Source organism: Triturus cristatus, chromosome 6 (assembly GCF_964204655.1).
Source record: "Triturus cristatus chromosome 6, aTriCri1.1, whole genome shotgun sequence".
NCBI classification, from domain to species: Eukaryota; Metazoa; Chordata; class Amphibia; order Caudata; family Salamandridae; genus Triturus; species Triturus cristatus.
This window is the reverse complement of record NC_140589.1, coordinates 1,517,396,177-1,517,418,606: the sequence shown is the minus strand read 5'-3', so window position 1 is coordinate 1,517,418,606 and position 22,430 is coordinate 1,517,396,177. Positions and strand designations below refer to the sequence as shown.

Here is a 22,430-nt window from a genome sequence, read left to right as displayed (position 1 = left end):
ATCCCAAAATCATGTCCTCAAAACCCTGTCCCTCCCAGATCTGGCTGACATGCTCAAGTCCCTCAAAGCCACTTGTTAAGCAGATGATGTCTTTCCATTATCTTTCATCACACATCTCTCTGAGTATGCTCTACTACCCCTACTTACCATTGTCAATAACTCCCTCACTCAAGATATTTTCCCAGAAGCTATAATGACTAGCCAGATCCTTCCACTCTTACACTGGACCCTGATGACCTTGCCTATTACTATTGAATCATTCATTAGTAAGGTCATTGAAAAAGCAGTATATAATTCTAAGGTCACTTCAATACCAATCTCCTGCATGACTATCAGTCTGGTTTCAGATCATGCTACAGCATGGACCACCACCCTACACATCGTAAATGAGTCCTCTTGACCACAGATGACCCTGCAACCTGATATTGCTGGACCTCTCAGCTTTTTTTGGCACAGTCGATCACCCCACCTTCATACGTATCCTCCAGTCACAAATGCGGTTCACTGGCAGTGTACTTCATGGGTTCTCCTCCTACCTACCCAATTGACACTAGTTTGTTCACATCTGCACCTCCAGGTGAGAAAAGTTTCCTATCACATGTGGAGTCCCACAGTTTTCCATACTGACTCCACTCATCTTAAAAGTTTATATGGAACGATGTGGTGCTCTACTCGCAGATGGAAACAATATGCTGATGATACACAACTCTGCTTGAAAGTCTCCATTGCTTCTGACATCCAACGCCTAAAACACTGCACATCCTCCAGACCTGGATGACCAGTGCCTTCCTGAAGCTCAACCCAACCCAGACAGAATTCCTATTATTTGTGAAGCACAGCAAACAAGATACAGAACAAACCTATCTCAATGGCAAGAACCTTGATGGCTTTAAACCCCCAACTCTCATCACATGCCAAATCACTTGGATCATCCTGGACACTAACATCTTCCTCACAGAACACATTAACAAAAAAGCAAAGACTAGCAGCTCTCTCTTTTAAAGAAAGTCAAACCGTTTTTGCTAGAAAGCGACTTCAGAACATCTGTTCAAGCCCTCAAACTATTGCATCTGGACGGTGGCAATGCCCTAATCTAAGGCCTCCTAGACGCTACATTGGTACCCTTGGGGGCATCATACATGCACAGCATGTCACATTCAGGGCGTGAAGGAAATATAATCACACCAACTCTAAACTGGGTTGAACTTCATTGGCGCCCTATGCCAGCCCACACCATTTTCAAAACTAACTGCATCATTTACAAAGCCATCACAACCAGCACCCCTGCTTATCTGACATACAAGCTCTCCATCGCTGGAGGCTTTGTGGAGCACAGTGACCTATTTGCAAACATTTAATAAGTGAGAGACACGCCCGCCAAATTGTATCTGCTTCTCATATCAGATGAATTATTCCAAACAACCCTAATGGAAAGTACTAACAGTAAATATTAGCATCAAGAAATAAGTGGTTATAGTTATTAAAAGCTGTGTTGAAGAATGCTCCGCTCATCTTGCTAAATATAGACTTTGCACTTTAGTCAAGTGCACACTTCTATTGTAGTGGTATGTTTTTTTTATGTGAAATGTGTTTGCAAATACACTTAACTGTCTGTTTATTGTTCGCTTGCTATTCCCAGTTGCAACACAGAAACTTTTAACCAGGGTGCACTGTGGAAAGAAATCTGGTATCTCAGAAAAGAATCTACTCCTACTCACCGAATATATACACTAAGTAAAGACATTGTCAAATGTGATAAAATAGGAACCATATAACATGCAGGTACCCATTCATATAGATACAAGTTCCATTTTTTCACATGAAGCATACAGATGCAGAGTATTATAAATATATTTGCTTAGAAGGCTCATTTTCAAGTGTTCATTATAGGCTGACGCAGACAAATTCTTTAAATTCCATTTTTAGACACTGCATATCTGTAGAAGATTTTTCGTCGCCAAAAACTTCCAATGCTCAGCCAATTATTGTATTTTTGCACATTTTAATAGAACGCTCAATTTAATTTGCTCCACTATTACATCTGGTGATCTGGGCAGTGGGATGTGTCACGTGATCAGTCTGAACCCAATTGAACCCTGAATGGTTTGGTTTTGTCTTATAGATGACAGTAAAGTTATACAATACCTGCTCCACGCATGCGTCAATTAGGGCAGATGTTGGCCGCCACTAAGAACAATGCATGATTGCTCTTTGCTCGGTTGCCATATCCTCCAAGGGCCTGAAGTGGCTAGCCAGACATGACATAAAACTCCACCCTAATTACAAAATACCTAGAGCTGCCTGAGAGGCGTGATATTGCCAATTTAAGTAAGCAGCCAAGGACATCTCTATGCAGATCTGGCACACAATTCTAGCCTAATAGCCTCAAATGAGATATCATTCCAAAAGCCAATCACACATCGCCACTGAGCTTCAGGTCTAAGTTTACCTTTGTGAACTGGGCCCTGTGTCTATTCTACCATACCTCCAAATGGGTTTGACATCCAAAGTCAGGTTTTCTTCCATGATGCTAAGGCTGGTGTTGCTCCCCTTTTTCTGAACTTCAAAGTCCAGTTATGGCTCAGCAAGGAAATAATACTATCTTGGCTTGGTGACCTTAAATCTGAGACAGGTATCATGGTATTGTAATTACCTCCTTCTGCAGGATCTGTGGCACAGTATAATTATTCCATTATTATCTGAGGAAAGTATGCCAATGACCATGTGACATACTAACCAACCCCTAACCCAAGGACTGCCTTAAGGTTGCAGAAAACTGGTTTTCTATATGACTGATGGTGTACATGTTGTTTACTCTAGTTTCACATAATTTATTGTACTGTGCTTTCATATACGATTAATGACATTTTTTATTGACCATCTAGATTTATACGTTATGGTTTCACTTTTTTATGGTTTAGTTAAATGTAAGGCAACCTGAATAATTAAACGAGAACCTCTTGGTTCATATAATTAAGCAACACCACATATCATAAAACAGTGAAAATTCATAATGCTAGTTATAATAATGGTTGGCACATACACATCTTTCAGTACAGCTGTAGGTGTCGGAGCAGACTACACTCCTAGTGGGTAAGGGCAGGTGCAACTGTTCTCCAGCAGGACATTTATTTATAAAGTGTGAACACAGCAGCACACAAAACTGCCCATTCCATGGTTCGAAGTAAAACAGGCAGTCCCAGTGCGTAGAAGCTGCTTTGGGGACAGAGGAGAATTTGCTTCCTTCAGTTGGAAGGAAAATTCATCAAATTACTTCCACCTCATTCCCAGGCCCTGGTTCCTCTCAAGGCCCCGATTCATAAAGATTTCTTTCAAGAAGTAGGTGCCTTTCAGTCCTGAAAATTCAGGCACAGTTTTATTAAGATTTTTCATTGGGTTCCCCTATTTTTGTGGCACAGCCCTGAAGTAAAATCCATGTTGGGATTTACGAAGCCACGCAAATCAATTTTGCGTGGCTTTGCATGGGATAGATCTGCCTTGCAATACCTTGCTTCAGGGAGGCGTTACATGGGTGGAGCCTGGGCGTTCCTAAGCATCCACCCATGTATTTTGACGCAAAAACCATGTTTACTAACGTCAGTCAACATGGATTTGTACCAAAATGGTGTGTCTATCCAAGGCTGGCGTAACAAGGAAGAATTTTAGTATTTCTCATCATTACTTACTCTTTGCATGTGCGCTGCATTCTTCAGCACACATAACAAGAAGAATACGCCTCTTAGAATAGTTTTTGTGCAGGAAGGTATCCCTTACTGCACAATAACTATTATGAACAAAACACACTAGGCAGCCAGAAGTGCACTTACACTATGAGAGAGCAGAACTGCACAATATCTTGGTTTGTATTGTACATTTTTGCACTTTCCCTTTGACACAATGCACCACAACAACTTCCCTTGTTGCGCTGTGCTGTATCAAAGTTTAGTAAATTGGGGCCTTAGAATCAGGCCTAAGTCAAAAGTGAGTGCAGCCAACTCATAAACAAATCTTTGTGAATCTGCCAAAATCACCTACTGGTATTGATCTTATTATCAGGATCCAATTCCTTTCACTGTTACCCCTTGATAAATTTTGCAGCATCACCTCTACCTGAAGTTCTCTCCACCCTAAGGGCATTACAAGCAACAAACATAACATGACATAACATAACATAGCATAATGAACAAAAGTATCTATCTGTCCTGTTTGATGCATCAGGGAGCTGCATGAAATTCTCCGTTTCCCCAGACATGTAATTCCCATCCACATCTCAAGGTGTTCAATTCTCATTTTATAGGCAGAATCACCGTCATTAGGAGGTTAAATACCTCCTTATAATTACTACTCCCCTTCCTTATGCACCAGCCATTTTCAGTTCCGTTATCGGTAACAGGATGTACTATGGGTTTTATTAGGCCACACCTGCAATTATTCAATTGCATTTAAAATAAGGGAGGAAGACTATTGGCCACCTAGCAATAATGTTGTGGCGTCAGATGAACTGTGTCTAGGACACAAAGTCTCCCCACTGTTGCCTCACCGGTTCTTCAGTTAAGGTTCAGATTCAGCAAGTCAAGGCCATCAAGCTCTATCTATCTTTGCATGGAGATTTGCATCATTGGTCACCACCTCCCTATGTAAAACTAGACTGAAAATGAGGGAATTCTGCACCTTGTGCCCTACACATGCCCCCAAGTACTACCACAACATTCAATGGGTTAAGTGCTTGGTAGGTTAAGACGAGCAAGGCTTTTCATGAACAAAGCAATCAAGAAGTAGGACAAGAACTCTGGAAGACTTAGCCAGCCACCGTGGGCTGCGACAGTGTCATTATGCCATCACCTTCGTTTCTAGAAAGGATTTCTTCTTGAATTCCTGCCATCTCTGTCCTCTGAAAAGCCATAAGTTCCTAAGACCTTGAGGCAGTTGTGTATGGAGAGACCAACGGGCATATCTCATTCCAACAAAGCAATCAACTCTGGACTTTGTATGTAAATGTGTTGATTACAGAGAGAGCGAGAGAGACAGAGAGAGAGAGAGAGAGAGAGAGAGAGAGAGAGAGATGATAAAGGCTATATCCACAGACAGTGTAGTTGCAGTAGGAGACCGAGTGCAGTATATTGCTTCTCTGAGATAAAAGAGAGCTTATTGTCATTGAGAACAGGGACCATGATTTTATGTTCCCATCTTTTCTCAGGTTCTTGTCCTGAATGCCATGACTAGAGTAAATTATTAATATAATATACACATTGCAAGCTTCAACAAAAAACAATATATTATCGGTTCCTGCCCTCCAATGTACACTACATATTTTGACTCTCCTTTCCCCTTCCCACCTCAACAATTGTGTTACAAACCTTTCATCTGCCCTCTTCTCCTATTCTCCACCATTTCATATGCACCCCAATGAAAGAGATCAATGGATGAAATCTTGGTGCTACCAAAAACTAAATATCTTTAAATGCTGCTCCTCACTTTAAACTAGGTGGATAACTTTGATAAACATGCACACAACCGATCAACATAAATTTAGGGTATAAAGGTATTTAATTCTCCCAATCCTTCCTTGGGAGTGTAATAAAACTAACTACTCCTCAGAAAAGTCCTGAAAATGAGCTTCTTAAATAAACTTTCTGCTCTCTTAGAAAATGAACAACACTGGATATGTGGACAACCTTAAATTCTGGCTGACTGTCACTACCTTAGACCTATTAACTCTTGCTTAAGCATACCTGTACTAAAGAGTCTACAGAGGCAGTGTGGTATCAGCATGAGTTGTGCTTTATAACACAACATGAAACACATTTAGAAATGCCAATCTCACACACAGGGAATTTTTTTTATAGATTATCAACCTATAAATGTCTCATTATGCACCTTGCTTCAGAATTTAGATGGGAATGCCATCACATTGCCCATAATGCTTACACATTAACTCTGCATGTGTGACTTTGCATCCAGGGACTTTCCAGACCATTGAATTAGGCTCTGCCTGCGGCTTCAGTGCCAAAGCTTCATGGCTGGGCCTCTGTAACACATCGAGAAAAGCTGAAACAGTGTAACTGTGAATGCAACTACTGAAAAGTATAGCCTGTAAGTCTATGTGTTTCAATTTAAGTTGTGAAGCAGTTTACCACACGTTGATTAAATGCCATTCGAAGAAAACACATGAATATGGGCTAAGGCATAGGGATGAATCTTTAAGGCTATCTGGTCTAGAGTTCTCAAAATAATTGGTCATTAAAAAGTTTTCATTCCTTTCTCAAGTTTGAGAATCTTTAGTGTTTTAATTTTAACATGTTCTAGCTCAGACAGACCAATAGGTTAAAATAACTTTTTCGTGAATAATTTGCTGTTTTTCATTGTCATTTGTTAGGGCGAATTTACCGATGTGACTAAATCAAAATAAGTGTAATGCAGATTCCATTAGGATATCAGATATAATGACTTCACAGTTTAGACTGAAATTACAGACTTTGCTAAGAAATAAATTCTGATGCATCAGACTATAACGTTGAAGAATTAATTATAAATGACGCTCTCTATAAAACCGAAAAAGACTACTCAAATATGTCCTAGAAAGATGGTGGCAAATGCACTTGACTATGTGTTCAATCAAGTACATCTGGTAAGCCGCCTTGCCATTTTTGAAAGGGTGTGGCGTAAATCGTGCTGGCAAAGCTGCTTGAAGAATGCTTTGTTAATCCATGGATGTGATCCATGGTCTTCGTATTTCTCACGGCAAGGGTAGAAGAGGAACAGATGGGTGTCTATTAATACACCGGCGGAACCCACAACAACAGCAAACCAACATGCCCAAACCATTTCCTGTTTTGTGGTTTCTGTATTGAGCGCATGCAACGTCACGTCCACGACAATAGAGAACATGAGTGGAAGAGGCCCACGTGCTTACCCTGCCAGATGGAAGATTGCATGACTCGAGCGCGGTTTCTATCCGCTTCCTGTCTGCTGAGAATAAACGATACATGCTGTAGAGAAAAGGCAATAAACACAGAATGAGAGGGGCTCCGAGGCTCACGGCAGCTCAGCAATTGCCGACGCTCTTCAACCATAACATCACATTTCTTTCTGAAACAGTTTTGGGGCATTGCGTGCGTTTTTAAATAAACAGAAAACATGATTAATGTTAACGCGAACACTAAGCGACGAGTCGTAGGCACGCCATGTTTCATTGTTTGATTTAGATTGCAAAATCCATAAAAGCAGATTTTCATCACTTGCATCGTTAGATGCGATATTGTGGAGTCCGTTTGGTTTATTAATTGAAACAGCTGAATTACCTGTTTTCCTCTACCCACCATTACGAGTTAGGCCGAGCCGACTTACCTAATTAATTGCGCTCCGCTTAATGGCAGGTGGGTCAGTTTCTCCACTCCTGGTTTTGCAGGGTGTGAGAGAAGCAGACGCGATTTTACTGTGTGTTAATTCCGCACATTAAAAGATGTAAAGGGCTTTGACTCCTTCCCTGTTGTTTTTTCCTGACACAGGGGTGCATACAATGATCTGCTGACAGAAAACCCTTTCCCCCGCCTAATCACCCACCTCCACTCTCACTCACTACCCCCTACAGGACCACACATTTACCACCTGCTTAGTGCACGTGGTAAATGCATGCATCAAATCCCACGGAAGTGGTATTTTGGACACTGTTGCACAATAGGAAAAAATCGGTCCCACATGCTAATTTCCCACTCAGTGGGGTTTCACTTGTAATTGCATGGTACTGGGGTGGATTTACGGCAAGGTATTGGCAGAATTGCATGCACTTTAACTTACTCCCATGCACTTTAACTTACTCCCAGTATCGAGCAACGTGGATTGAGGACCATAGTGTTGCATAGCTTTTATTTTTATGACTCGAAGATTTGTGCAGGTTTATTCTGCAGATTTACCACGTGACAACTGATGCTTTAAAGTTATTTTGTCTTTTAAACTTGGACTTTATTAACTAGGTTTGTGTTATTTATCATATTTACACTAAAAAAAATATCCTTTTCTGGAAACCCTTATTTTGAAATTAAATAACAGTTTCAACATCAATAGTCTTCAGGATGCAGTTATTTGCACTGTGATCAGTGGGTTTGGGGCATTTCTAAGCTTCCCAAGCACCAATCAAGATTGGAAGGATACTGTTGGGAAGGAGATAATGTCCCCTTCCCAAAGGTACCTCTCACTAGTGGATCATTGTAATGGGGATTGCCGCAGAAGGGTGATCCCCAAGCAGGGATGCAACCACTGCCCAACAGGGATGGCTCTTGGGGTGGGGAGCAGCCCCTCAGGGTTGGCCAAGTGAACTCTGTCCCATTATCGGTCATATTCAGTTTTCCTGCCCCCTTGGGTTGGACAAAAGGGAGCTACCACCTATGTACCCCTCACTGTGGGCGCCGAAAGCCCAATAGACCCAGGGTTTTTTTAAAGAAAGGAAAGACTAGGAATGTCTCACCCTGGCATCAGAGGGTACCCCCACCCCTGATGGCATCAACAGTCTTTCTGTTCCCTGAGAGGCAGATCCCCTATCTGCCTTCCCCAGAGATAGTGGGGCAGAAAGTCCACTAGAGGCCAGGAGTCAGGAATCTTAATGTATACAGACAAAAGAAGTGGAGTGTGGTCCGGCCCGCCCAAGCATCGGGCTGTAAACACAAGGCCCCAAGAGTCTGTCTGTCTCTCTAGGGGCAGACTGAGGTTGGTTACATGCGGTACCCCCACCCCTAATGGCCCCAACATTTTTTCTGACCCCAGGAGAAAACAGATTTAGAGGTTTAACCCCAAGTTTCCTTGCCTTGGGGATTAAACATAGGGGTAGCTGGGCAATTCAACCCTAATATGCCATCCACAGGGTGACAGAAAGCCCGCCCGACACACAGGGATTTTTGTATTTATGTTAAAGAAATGAGGTGGGGACTGGAATGGTCAGGCATCCTGCCGTACTCATACCCCTACAGGCCAGAACAGTTGTTCTGTCCTCTTGGGGGTCTGATCGCTGGATTTATCGCCAATCTGCCCACCCATGGGTTCAGAAAACACATTAGACACCAAGCACTTTTGTATTTATTAAAAGAATAGGGTGTAGGTGGCATGACCTATCATTGTGCCATACCCCCCTCAGAAGTCAGTAACGTCTTTCTGCACCCCCGAGGGTCCGGAACCGTGGGTTTACTCCCTATCTGTATGAAATAAACAGAAGGATCCACCCGTATTGAGATCCAAAAGAAAACATGTCCTTCCAGTGACCTAAATGTGTATCACTCCTATTCTCTGGGAGAGCACACCGCTTTGTTAAAATAACCCTCACCCACCAAAAGGACCCTGGTGGCATGCTTCATCATCGGGTTTTTCCCGCAGCGGGACGGGGCGTGCAAAGACCAACAAAGACGTGAGAGCACTTAATAGTAAATATTATGAGTGATGTAAGAGTGAGAGTGGAAGGGTCGGATGTGAAATTAGTGGAGTGAATAGAATAGATAAAAAATACCTGGCTATGTGGAAAAATAAACTTTAATGTTCCCATTAGCTGGTATCGTTAAAAGAGGGGAAGAACGAAGGTACTGTGCTACAATGGGTTGTTACCTCCTCAGTCGACATGCTTCGAAGCCATCCCCTTGGCTTCTCATCACGACCTAAGAAGATCCCTCAACCACTCTTAAATGTTTAAAGATATGTTAATAAATCTTACAGAACATTACATATGCATGCATATCACATTAAACATGCACACAATACTATACCCTACTAGGTATTACTCTTGTACCAGGTATCTTTTGCACCCGTCTAGTACCCCATGAGCCTGTTCACGGGAGGGAAGGAGCACCTGTAGTCAAACATTCATCAAGGTCGCTCTCTAGCCAGGGATACTACCTCACCGTGGCTCCGCTTTTTTCACATCCGACTCTTCCACTCCCGCTTCTACATCACACATTCAGTGCTCCCACTTCTTCGTTGGTTGTAGCACACCCCGTCCGGAAGCGGGTCAGGAAGAACCCGATGATGAAGCATGCCACCAAGGGTCCCTTTGGTGGTTGAGGGTTATTTTAACAAAGCTGTGTGCTCTCCCAGAGAATAGGAGTGATACACATTTAGGTCACTGGAAGGACACTTTCTCTTTTAGATCTCAATAAGGGTGGATCCTTCTGTTTATTTCATACTGATTGGAGGAGGACGTATCCACTTCTTATTATATTTTGCTCTACCTCTTCACTTCCCCTTTTTGTTTTTTGTTTACTACCTAATAGCCATCGCTGGGCAGAGACAAATATGTATTAAAAAGAAATGGGGAGGAGGTTGGCTGTCCCAGGCATTGGGCATATTCCCCTCCCCTACAGGCCCCAACAGTCGTTTTGACCCAACTGGGGGTAGTTCTGGGTGTTTACCCCCTAACTGCGCACCCCAAGGTGCAGAAAAGTCACTAGACACCAAAGGTTTTATATTTTTAAAAGAGAATCGAGTGGGGGCAGTCACTCTGGCATCAGGCTGCACCCCACAATAAAGGCCACAACAGGCTTTCTGTGTACTTCACCCTGCACTGGGCTGACAGCATCTCCACCTCATTGTAAACACAAAGAAATATGGATTTATTTGGGCTAAGGTTAGACATAAGGGCTCCCAGAGAGTTGCTTATATCTCCTTCTCATTGTGCCTTCCCTGAGTGGAATATGGGTATCTCTTACCCAAGGGTAGTAATAGAGTGCTGAACTGGAATGGGCAAACTCTTCATCACATTCTGTTTTCTCACTTTTTCCCTGATGTCCTTTAGTGCTATCTGACTCCTAGCAATACAGGATATGCACTTCCAGGGGGAAGGAAGGAGGGAAATAGTCAAATCGAAGAAGGGGGACCTGGAGGTGGAGGGACAGTCTCTTTAGGAACAAGGGCCCTCACACACCCATGAGGGTGTCATGATTCATCATAGGACTTTGCTCCTCATCAGGCTGGCACTGCAATGCCTTATGGGCACCCTCAAGGAGCATCTTTATTGGAGATATTTTGTCCCACTGTCGTATGTGATGTGCAAGTGTAAGGCCCAGAGTGTAGATTGGTGAAGTGTGTGTGCATGAAAATATGTGATTTAAAATAGGCCAAGCAATTCTCTGGGTTGGATTTTAATCAGCAAGTCTGCTAGTCCAATTAAAAAAGTGGTGGCTCCCAGTAGAGACAATGATCTCTGGATGCCAGAAAGGTTTAAAAGGTTGACATGTTTCTTGTCTTAAAAAAGTCAATAATGATCTAGGGGCAATTCATGAGGACCTGAGGATTCTAATCTACACAGTGTTTGGTACCTGTTAGACCTGCCATCTTTTGGTGGTTTCCCCTGGTATTTTTGCCCTCTGACGTCCTGTTATTGATGGTTTGCTGGACTTTGTTTTTGCTGGTTAAGTGTCTCTGCGCACTTTTTCACTGCTATTCAGTGCTAAAGTGCAAGTGCCCTTACCGTACATTGTGTTATGGTTGGTTTTCCATGATTGGTATATTTGATTTAATAATAAGTCCCTAGTACAGTGCACTGTGTGTGCCCAGGACCTGTAAATCAAATGCTACTAGTGGGCCTGCAGAACTGGTTGTGCCGCTCACACAAGTAGCTTTGCAAAGGTGTCTCAGACCTGCCATTGCTGTGTCTGAGTGCAGTTTTACTGACATGTCGACCTGGCAAGTGCACCCACTTGCCAGGCCCTAACCTTCCCTTTTCTTACATATGTCGCCCCAAGGGTAGAACCAAGTTAGCCATGTGGGTAGGGTGCAGTGTAAGTGAAAGGTAGGACACGCTGTAGTGTGTTTTACATGTCCTGATAGTGAAATTCTGCTATTTTCTTACAAGTATAACTTTTCATTGGGACAAGATGGAGAAATGGAGTTTAAGCTCTCGGAACGCAGAATGTAATAGCATCTTTTAGTAAAGGTGGTTTTTGAATTGTGTGTTAGAAAATGCCACTTTTAGAAAGTGGGAATTTCTGGCTTAACCATCCTGTATGCCTCTACCTGGTTGTGTATTCACCGTCTGGTTTTGGATTGACAGGAGCTGTAGTTGTGCATTCACACTAGACAGTCACAAAAGGGCTTGAGGTGTGGCCTGCCTTTCCTGGGAGACTCATAGGCAGGGTGAATATACCTTTCTGCATTTTGAGTGGTGGAAGGAGCTTTCACTAGTACCTAGATAGGCTGTGTCTGCTCTGCATAATGTTGTCTCCACCCCCTGTAGTGAAGCTGGACCAGGGAGGACAGAACTGGTTTTTATGAAACTCAGAGACTTTCTGCCTAAAACCTCAAAGGGAAAGTAGTATGAATATAGGGGCCCTGACCGCAGAACTTTAGAACTCATTTGGACTAAGGAACCTGCCAAGAAGAAGAGCTGGAGAAGCTGTGAGGAGGGACTACCACTTTGTTGTTTGCTTTGCTGTGTTGGCCTGCAGTGGCTGCTTCTGTCTTGGGCAGTGAAAGGACTGGACTACTTCAACTTATGTTCCTGATTTTCTCCAGGGGCTTGAGTTAGAGCTTGCGCCCTGTTCAGGAAGTGTCAGGAACAGCAAAGACTTCAAGTTCATCAGTTACCAGCACTAGAAACTGTGTTTTTTGTGCTGCAACAGAAGAAAATGAAACCTGACTCCATCAACGATGCCACTGCTGGCTCCGTGACCAGTTGGCACCGCAGAGAGCACGGCCCGCTTCACACCGCAACCCTGGTCTCACCGACAATGACCGATGCCACTACTGTGCCGGTGCTTGCATCGTGAACAGAGGGCACCGCACTTTGCACCGCCTTGCTTCATTTCACCACCCTGGTACCCCTGACAACGCTGCTCCAAATGACATCGATGCTGCTGCCTCACTGTGGCCTTGTGGACCCGCTCGTAAGTAACTTAACGCTCTGCCCCATCCCACACCACAGCCTTGGCCTACCGACGGGGGTGCCATCACCTAATATAGTCCTTTGATGACTGCGCTTCAGCAATAATGCTGTGGCTTGTACCATGACCTGCCAGCACCGCAACGAGCACCACCCCAGTTCACCGCTGGGCACCGTCACCGAGCCGCTGCCTGCACTACAAGCTGAGGACACCGCACTCCACAGTGCTGAACTTCACACAGCAGCTCTGACACATGCGCTCCTGACTTCAACCTCATAAAGTTTGATCTACAAAGCATGTGACTTCAAGTGCCCAACGACTCCTGCACTGACCTACAGGACTGATGCCTCCTCTTTGGAGCTCATTGCAAGCTCCACAACGCCCTACATTTCCAAAGTGCTGTTTGCGGATCTCCCGACACTGTAGCTGGCCCACGACACTGCGGTCAACCTGAACTGTTGGATTTGTTTGTTCATGATGCCATGATAGCCCCGGGCGGAGCTATCATCTTCTAGGAACTGTATTTTAAGGCTATTTTCGCAGTCTTTGTATTTTGTTTACTGTATGTTGGATTTTTATCATGTTGGTCTTGTTTTACCCAGATAAATATTGGCATTTTTTCAAAAACTTGTGTGGTGTCCTTTTGTAGTGTTTTAACTGTATTACTGTGTGTTATGTGCAAATGGTTTACGCATAGCCTCTGAGATAAGCCTGACTGCTCGTGCCAAGCTACCAAGGAGGTGAGCAGCGGTTATTTTAGAAGTGTAATCCCCCTTACCCTGACAAGAATGAAGGGTCCCTACTTGGACAAGGTGTATGCCTCTGCCAACTAGAGAGTCACATTTCTAGCAGAACCTGAGAAGTAATATATGGTACTACAAACACTATATACCCTATGCAGTTGTACCTTCTTCACTTGCATAAAAGGTCAACTTGATACATGCTGGCAACCGTGAATGTTTCCACAGAGGTCCCAGCGTTTTGATTTGAGGAAAACGGACATGGTCAGAAACCCGGTGGCAGGTTGAGCGGGTACATACCAGATTATTTTTAGAGCCCCCAGACCGATCGTAGTGATCTACGAAAAGGCTTGATGGTCATGGAAGAGAGGCTTGAGTATCACTGAGTTATTATTTTTTCACTTGACACTGCAGATTGACTGATATTTTGATCCTGATGAATGCCACGAACATCTAAGTCACCATGGCAGAAACATGTTGATCAGATAATAGGGTATATACATTAACCCTTCTTTCACTAGCATTTTAACTACTACCACTTAGGAAGGAGGAATAAAGGGATTACCCCTAAGCGGATAGTTTTTAAATACACTTTTTGCACAGTTTTCGTTCTTATTTTGCACTCTGCCCCTCCTCACCTATAAGAGTTGGTAGAACAACGACGTGCTCTACACTCCCGCTCCTTCCCCCTTGGGTAAAATTGTAGCCCACACGGGGTACCTTGCGGTCCCTGTGTGTTGGAGGAACCCAATGATGAAGCATGTCACCCTTGGGTGAGTGAGGGGTTTTCGTCCACAACTAGGTTGTGCTTGTTACTTCTTACCACTATTGTTGTTTATTAATCTTCCTTTTGCTACCCTATATACTACGTGTGAGATTGAGTGATAAAACAGAACAGATGAAACATGTGACAGGATGGGGATAGATTTCATTCAGTGTAGTAAATAGAGGCTGGATCACTTACCCAAGTTGGGTAGCTACCGTGCCCCTTCAAGAACACATATTTTTGGGAAAAATGGACAATGTTGGTAAAATACACCACATGACCTACCCCGTCTCCAAAGCCTCTGGAGTGAAGGAACCAAGGAGGTCAGCGGCTTAAGAACTGTGCTGCCCTTAAATGTATGCAGGTGGTAGTAGAGCGTGGTAATCAGCGCAGACAGACGTGCGTGGGCACCATTTTGGAAGAGTAGAGAATGTGCCTTACAATCCAGTCTGGGTTGTTGGGACTGGGATATGTGGAATTAAAATGTTATAAAAACCAAAAATTATCAGGAAGCAGTCCCAAGCAATAGTGGCTATCTTGAAATGAGGGCTGGTTATGCCCAGTGTGGTGATACAGAAATGCATACAACCATAACACCACTAGCCTCATCATAGTGGGATGGGGTTTGCACGATTAAACGACTGCCTTACAGGGAGGAGGCCAGGTTCAGAGACAACCAACTACGTGAGCTGGATGGGATGGGCCATCTATCCTCATCATGGAGGGTGGGGAAAGGGTGTGGTACTGACATAGAAAGAGGGTGGAGGAGGCCTCTGTCAAATCTGAAGTTGTTGCTGCACCTCACCCAAACCTTTTGAGTGTTCAGGCGTCTCGGGAGCGTGGGTGGGGCTCCCTATAGTCAAACATTCATCAAGGGACGGCCACAGCTTCGCATCAAAAGCCGGGAGACATGGAGGGCGGCTTAGGTGAATTACTGGGGTCATTCACTTGATGAATGTTTGATTATAGGGAGCCCCACCCTCGCTCCCAAGATGCTTGAAGAAATGCAAAATTCTAACGTACATGGGCCTATATGTCCCTGTGACCAGAAAAGGCTGATGGATGTAATGATATATTACTGACTTAAACCAGCGATCAGATTAAAAAAAATTCAGATAAAATATTGTCACCTAGCTTAATTTTTTCCTACTTACTTTCATTAGTTATTAATTTCAACAATCCTTTTCTTTGGGGAAATGATGAACGATCTGCATAAATGACTCCTTACTTCACACCCATTTCATTGCAAACTGAAAGTGAGTTGAAACGCAAAAATAGGAAAAATCATCTACCACTAAAAATGTTTTTTTTACTCCTCTACCTATTTCTGAAAGCTGGGAAGTGGGTGATCTTAGCACAACAAAGCTTTCGTAGATGGTCCTTTAAGGAGAAAAGGAGCTAATAATACACTTATTCTTGCACAACACTTTTTCTATTTCTTACAAAATAATTCTACTTTTCAGGGGAACTGGCAAACCCTGCGTGGCTTTAGAATTCTTAATATGTGGGACAAAATGACCCAGATTTGGCCTTGGTACCTTAAGTTTTGAAGGTTTCAATGCAATGCCCCAAATGTGAAAGAAAGGGCTCCGCGCTGGAGACCATGTTGGTTGGGAGATCTCAGAGCTTAAAGGGTTAGTATGCCAACTAAATATCTGCATATACCCAGGGCCACTGGATTTAAGTGATTCTGTGGCCGCAATTTTTTTGCATAATTATTTATCCACATTTACCCCATAATCCATCACCTGCTGCATAATCTGCACGTTTAAAAAAAATAGTTTCTAGCTCAAATGGCTCAAAAGTTGCCAAAAACATGGTCATATATGTTCCCATGTACTGGAAGACCCTTCACAAAGGTTAACTGGCACCTTTCAAGTTGCTTATTTATGTACCTGGTTGTTAGCTGGTGGTACCAAAGATGTGAAATCTTTCCCAGACAGTATGTGCAAAAAGGAAACAATAATGAAGTAATACTATAAAAACAAATTGCCACATTATGCTGCATAATTTGCCTTTTCTTGCCGCATGATTCAGTCAACCCTACTGCATGCATTGGTGCTCCACTCTTGCTTAATTCCAGGGGCCCTCAATATATCCCCTCCCTCATATATCCACTCCCTGATGTACATAGGCTATGTCCATTGTGCTTAAACAATGAGCCATCCGCCGAAATCTAAATGTCATTATTTCCTTTTGGATTTAGATTTCGGGGAGGGGATATTAGTCACCAATGTGATGGAGTAACCCGTCTGCTGAAATCTAAATCAGGCCCTATGTCCTTGTTTATATGTTTCTGGCTCATTGCTTGTTTGTGGATCTCTTTGTTAATGTGGAGTACATGAATTCTTGCACTAACCCAAATCTGTCTTTCCTATCATTCCTTCTTCTCTTGCTACCAAGCACTTTTCCAGTACTATAACATTTACACTTTTTGGTAAAATGAAAAATATATTTTCCTTGATATTCATTCCTAAACATTTGGAGGGCAAAAAACCATGTAAAACATATCTACAACATCACTTCCTAATCATGTACCTAACAGTCTAAAATAACAATCGCCCCGTCACACCAGGTAACAACACCTTTGCTCCCCGAAGTTCCTGATCCATATTCAGGAACAAACACACAAATGTGTCAAAGAGCCTACTTCCTACAGCCTGACATTCCAGATTGCAGCAGATGTAAATAAATGGGTCCAATTAATACCAACTGCTCTGGGCACTGTGCCAGTGTTGTCAAAACACTTTAGCAATCACCACTTTCTGCAGTCAAATCGTTGTCCAATATTTCCATGAGCTATAACTGTGTGAACAGTGATTTGCTTAATGCTATAAACTCACCTCAGCTTTGTTCCTCCATTTACAGGAAAAAAAATGCGAACACGGGGAAATACTAATAACCATGTTCATATTTCTCCTCAACAGCGCTATCATGTGTTCACGAAATGATTTCTCTGGTGTAGTAATGTATCTCATCACATTGCACAGTACCACAAGGTTGTTATTATCAATAATCCCCTTTTAACCTGAGCTGCGCGCTTGGATCCATGGAACTCAAGACTGAGGTGTGTTGTCTTGCACTATGGGTCAGTGGCATAAAGAAACTTGAGGGGGCCTCCTGCAGGGTATGTGGAGGGGCCACCTCCGAACTCAGTCTGGAGCTCTCCAGTCGAAGTGCAGTGCTGAGAGGGCCCCCTGGAGGTTGCGGGCCCCCCCGCACCGCGGGGGCTGTGGGGGCCTGTGTTACGCCCCTGCTATGGGTAAAGAATAAGGGTCCCCTATAAATTAAACAGGCTTGGGGGGGTTATTTATGGTTTTCGATAAAGGTTATCTTGCATTGTATTACTTGTGCATTGTATTACTTGTGGCAGAATGACAAAGTCCCAAAACGTGCTACGGATACGTGCGGGCAAAAAAAACAGTTCAAATTTCTCTTTACACTGATGCAGATACATGGCGTCAAATAAAATTGTCTTCTTTTGGCCCAAATCCTTAGTTTTCTTATATGTGGCTTTAACTTAAGGCTAAACCATTCCTCTCCCAGAATAATTAACTGAAGAAGCCAGCATTTCACCTTGGTACAGGAGGGCACAGGAGAAACTTGAGGCGACTTCTGTGAGGGTGCCTTTGACAGCAGAGCCATTAAAGGCAAAATAATACTGCCCCATTTCAAAAGGAACTCCTATAGCTGCACTCACAGGTCTGCATGCAGATTTATAACTTTCTGGAGTTCAAAAAGCTTGCAAAAGCACACCAGAAAAAGCATGTCAGTGAACAAGCTGGACACTCCTGCACACCATAAACTATAATGATCTGTCCGTGGGACCACTGCCCGCTCCTAAACAATTTTGGCACCCACTTTCACTAAGAGGAAGGGGTTTCTTGGGACCCCTTCTCGTTTACGAATGGGTTACCACCTCCTTCACCGAGTCAATAAAATATGAATGTTTTGTGACTGAATTCCCCTTGCAAAACATTCAGATATGCCACTGTTTCTTCTAGGAAGGGATGCCCTTGAATTTCCCCTTCTTAATAGCGACTCGCAAAAACTATTTTGTGAGCCAGTATAGGTTATTGACTCGCAAAATAGGGTTAGTACATTGGAAAGGCTGTTGGATCGGTCGCAAGTGGTCCGATTCTCCATTTGCGACTGCTAAAAAGGGTCGTACACCTAGCCCTTTATGACTTAAAGCACTTAAATCTATTTATGTGTGCTTAAGCTAGACTTAAACACACAAATATCTTAGTGACTGCACAGAAGTCACTTCTTCAAATATTGGTTACTTTTCTATGTTTTTAATGCGCAAAGAGAAAACCATGTATCATAACATACAGACCACTTAGCTCACTTTATGTACAAGGACACAAGCAAAACGGCACCATTCATTTTTCGGAGCAGTATTTTTCATTTCTGCTATAATATAATAATAACTTGCAGAAATTCAGTTAATAAATAGGAGGGTTGAAATGGGAAACTATATGGGATAAGAGAATGAGGGAAAACCCGTAATATTAGTAATTCAAAGGAGAGTTCCACTGCTAGGATTGACGTACAACATAATAATCCGGATCTCAGGCCAGTGTTCAGTTTATTACAGTAAAAATACATTTATGATTTTTTTAAAATATCATACCTTTTCCAAACCAGTAAACGTGCTAAAGGTAGTCATATGTTGTAAAATCTGACAGAATCTGCTAAGTGGTTAGGGGGTTGCTTTTTTTGAATGTGTATGCCACACATCTAAGTTCACTGGGCCATGATTTGAAATGTACAATAATTATTTATAAGGCTACCATAAAAACGGTAGAGATCATTTATGCTGAGTTTGATTACAATGTGTAAGGGATCAGCCCACGGACATAACTGGTACCATCACAACTCACTCATGTATTTGGCATTTCCCTCATATACCAGAAAACCTGTCCCCAAAACACTTTACCTCCTGGCAGTCAAATAAAACTTGATTACAGTGTCACTATTATCACAGCCTCATAAGAGGTTTAAGCGCTAGTGAAAATAAAACCTTTTTCACTTTACCAATAGCAAAATTGGAACTGCTTTTAGCAAAGCAAGGTTATGTGTTCTTACTTCAATAATAAAAGTTTCCACCTTCATAAAGGGAGACTTGTCTTTTTTCCAATGATAGAAAGCTCCATTCATAATTGTGCAGGATATCCTATGACTCCCAAACTTCCCCTGACATAAAGGTATTGCAGGAATGGGGTTGAGTATGGGAAGTTGATGGGCCATTGGGGCGAGAGAGTAGAGGCAGTGTATGCGAGATAAGGGAACCGAATGCAGGGATTTGTGTGGGGAGAAAAGAAGGGCAGAGCACGTCTTAGGTAGAGGATCAGTCTGGGGCCCAAGTTCCACTCATTCACTCTGGACCCCATGTAGCACCGGGACCTGACTTTGGATGACGCAAAAGAATGGTGAAACTATGTCTCATTTGGTAATTTAATAAAACTGACAAAGTCTTTGCACTTCGTGAATCTCAACTAATTTTCCAGAAAATTCACAAAGTTGTGAGTGGATGGAGTTTGTACTGTTGCATTTTCTGACGTATTGGAAGTGTCCACAGGATTCTGTGCCGACAGAAATATAATGAATGAGTGGCAATTATCTGATCTCCTTTTTCCGGGAAGCTAAGAACTGTGGTTCAAATAAAGAAATAAATATTTTGTTAAACATGCATGTTGACCAACTTCTCAATCAAATGTAAACCATCTCTCAAACATGTTCTAAAATCTTGTGTAAATTCCCAAGATCGTGGATCCACAATTTCAATCGAGCTGCATCATGGCAGTTTAAGAGGAAGGAAGTGTATATAGTTGTCCACCTACATTTTTAAAGGGAGAAGCAGAATAAAAGAGTCATAGGATTACTTTTTACAAACCAAAGTAACAGTTTCTATTTCTGCTACTTACTTTTTTACTGGAATACGTCCTTCGGGAGTGACTTGCAGCTTGAGCTTGGTGTAACTGTGGAGAGAGTATAAAGTATTGCTGTCAGTTGAAAAATGCTGAACATTTTTGTGACAGATTTTCAGCAAGGTCATTGCATTAATTCATCCACATTGTTATTGAAATCTAATTTCTGGAATCGCCATTTGCATATAAAGTTGTAGAGGGGTATCTGTGGATCTCAGAGACGTTTTTCATCAAGGGCTTCTAAGTGACATCAAATAGACAACAAGATAAACTTTTTTTATCAAGGGCCCTGTCATCAGCATTGATTTTGGTATGTGAGTTATAGTTTGCATGACTGTTGTGAGAGTTACTATTGTGGAGCTTACAATTACAATTGTTTTGTAACCTTAACTTCACTTTAACTGAGTATTTTAAGTGAATATAATCATGTAATAATACTCTAAAAAACACTAAAAGTCGTAAGTTATAATGTATTCATGACTTCTCAAATAAGAGCATTGAGGAAATCACTGATTACATCGCTGATGACATCATCCAAGCTAATGCTTCACAAATAGAAACAGTGTAGTACTGGAGACAAGTCTCATTTAGTATTGTGAAAGATATATGGCGCACATGTTAAAGTTTTAAGTGCAAGCAGTACTTCATTAAAGCAATGCAAAGATTCAGCAAAACTGGTATGAGTTGCAGTTATACGTTTCAAATAGATTGTGGTTCAATTCAAAAGCCTATAACCAAAAATATGTGATTAGAACTAAAGCTTCTATTCAAAGCGCATTTTTCTTCTGTGGAAGTCTCTGGGCATTCTGATGTTAAAAAGTTATCATGTATTGCTATAATCAATTTCTATAAAACAACTGGAGATTAATAAACTGCCTATATTTATTTCTAAACAGGTATTGGAAAAGATGAGACATATCTTGTTCTAGAATGTATAATACATGGGTAACTCACAGAAGATTTACATTTCAGTTTGGCGTTAAAATGATGTACACGTTTCTGCTCATTTCAGGAATATGTGTAAGATATTGTTACATACCAGAGGGTTGACCATGTACTGCATGCCTCATAAGTGAAGCCGTTGACATAAAATTAGGTGTCAGGTGAGGTTTTTAAAAGACACATCCTAGTAAGGTTAATAATACCCAAACATTTTGGGCTGTATTGAAGTTTTGATTAGTTGCTAATGTCATTGATGTCTACAGAACCATTAAATTTCATATGTAATTAAATACCAGTAAAACTAGAGCATAATATGTACTTAAGGTTTGGTTTTTTGATAAAGGATTTGCCCTTTAGCAGTACAGAAGTTATGGAATACTGGTTCTATGTGTACCTTGCTGAATACCTTCTAGCAAAAGAAATGTATAGCAAACTCTCATATTGTTTGGATGATGTCATCAGTAATGTAATCAGTGATATTATCAATGATGTCATTTAACATGTCATCACTAATGTCATCAGTGATGCTATCAATTATGTGATCTAACATGGAGGCAAGACACCTGTGCACCAGAAATGGAAACCTCTAGAAGCTTCTCCCACTTCAAAGGCAGAATTGGGTGGAAGTATTGGACTTCAGTCACCAACCCTTCAGTACACTTCTGGTTCTGTAGAGACCCTGCCAGAAAGAAGGACTGCTGTGGTGCTGAAAGTGCTGTCACTCGGCTCGACTGCTACTCTGAAGGACTGCTGCCTGCTGTGCTGAACTGTTCCCTACTCCACCTTGCCTGGGTGAGAAGGACTGAACCTACAACCTGAACCCAGGACCACCAGAGTCACTGCAATGGCTAGTCTCTTTTAACCAGCACTTGGACTTTGCAACTGTGAGATTCACCCTGCAAAGTGGTGCAAGGCCAGTCGATGGGTTGGTACTTGCTGTACCAACCCATCTGTGGATCCAGCAGAACCGACGCATCTGCTCTGTGGCATGAAGCAAACCCAAGCATAACTGATGAATCAGCTCTGCTGCAAGGATTCTCCCAGTTGCACGACTTTGCATTGACCTCACAGCCTGCATCAGAACTTCTGCTGTGTGAAGTTTCACCAGTGCAGGCCCTCGCATCACAAATCTCTCGATGACAGCAGCCTCAATGATGATGTAGATGCACAGCCTCACAGCTCTTCAGAACCG

At 42.4% G+C, this 22,430-nt stretch overlaps 1 protein-coding gene across 3 annotated transcripts in view; it reads right to left on the bottom strand.

The window, feature by feature from the left end:
* PLCB1 (phospholipase C beta 1) overlaps window positions 1-22,430 on the bottom strand; it is a 2,173,917-nt gene that overhangs the window by 1,105,136 nt on the left and 1,046,351 nt on the right. For all 3 annotated transcript variants that reach the window (XM_085612648.1, XM_085612647.1, XM_085612649.1), the window contains exons 6-7: window positions 20,294-20,347; window positions 6,914-6,989 (exon numbers count right to left, since the gene is read on the bottom strand). In XM_085612648.1, the coding sequence (XP_085468774.1) occupies window positions 6,914-6,989; window positions 20,294-20,347 (130 nt within the window). The remainder of the gene's footprint in view (window positions 1-6,913; window positions 6,990-20,293; window positions 20,348-22,430) is intronic.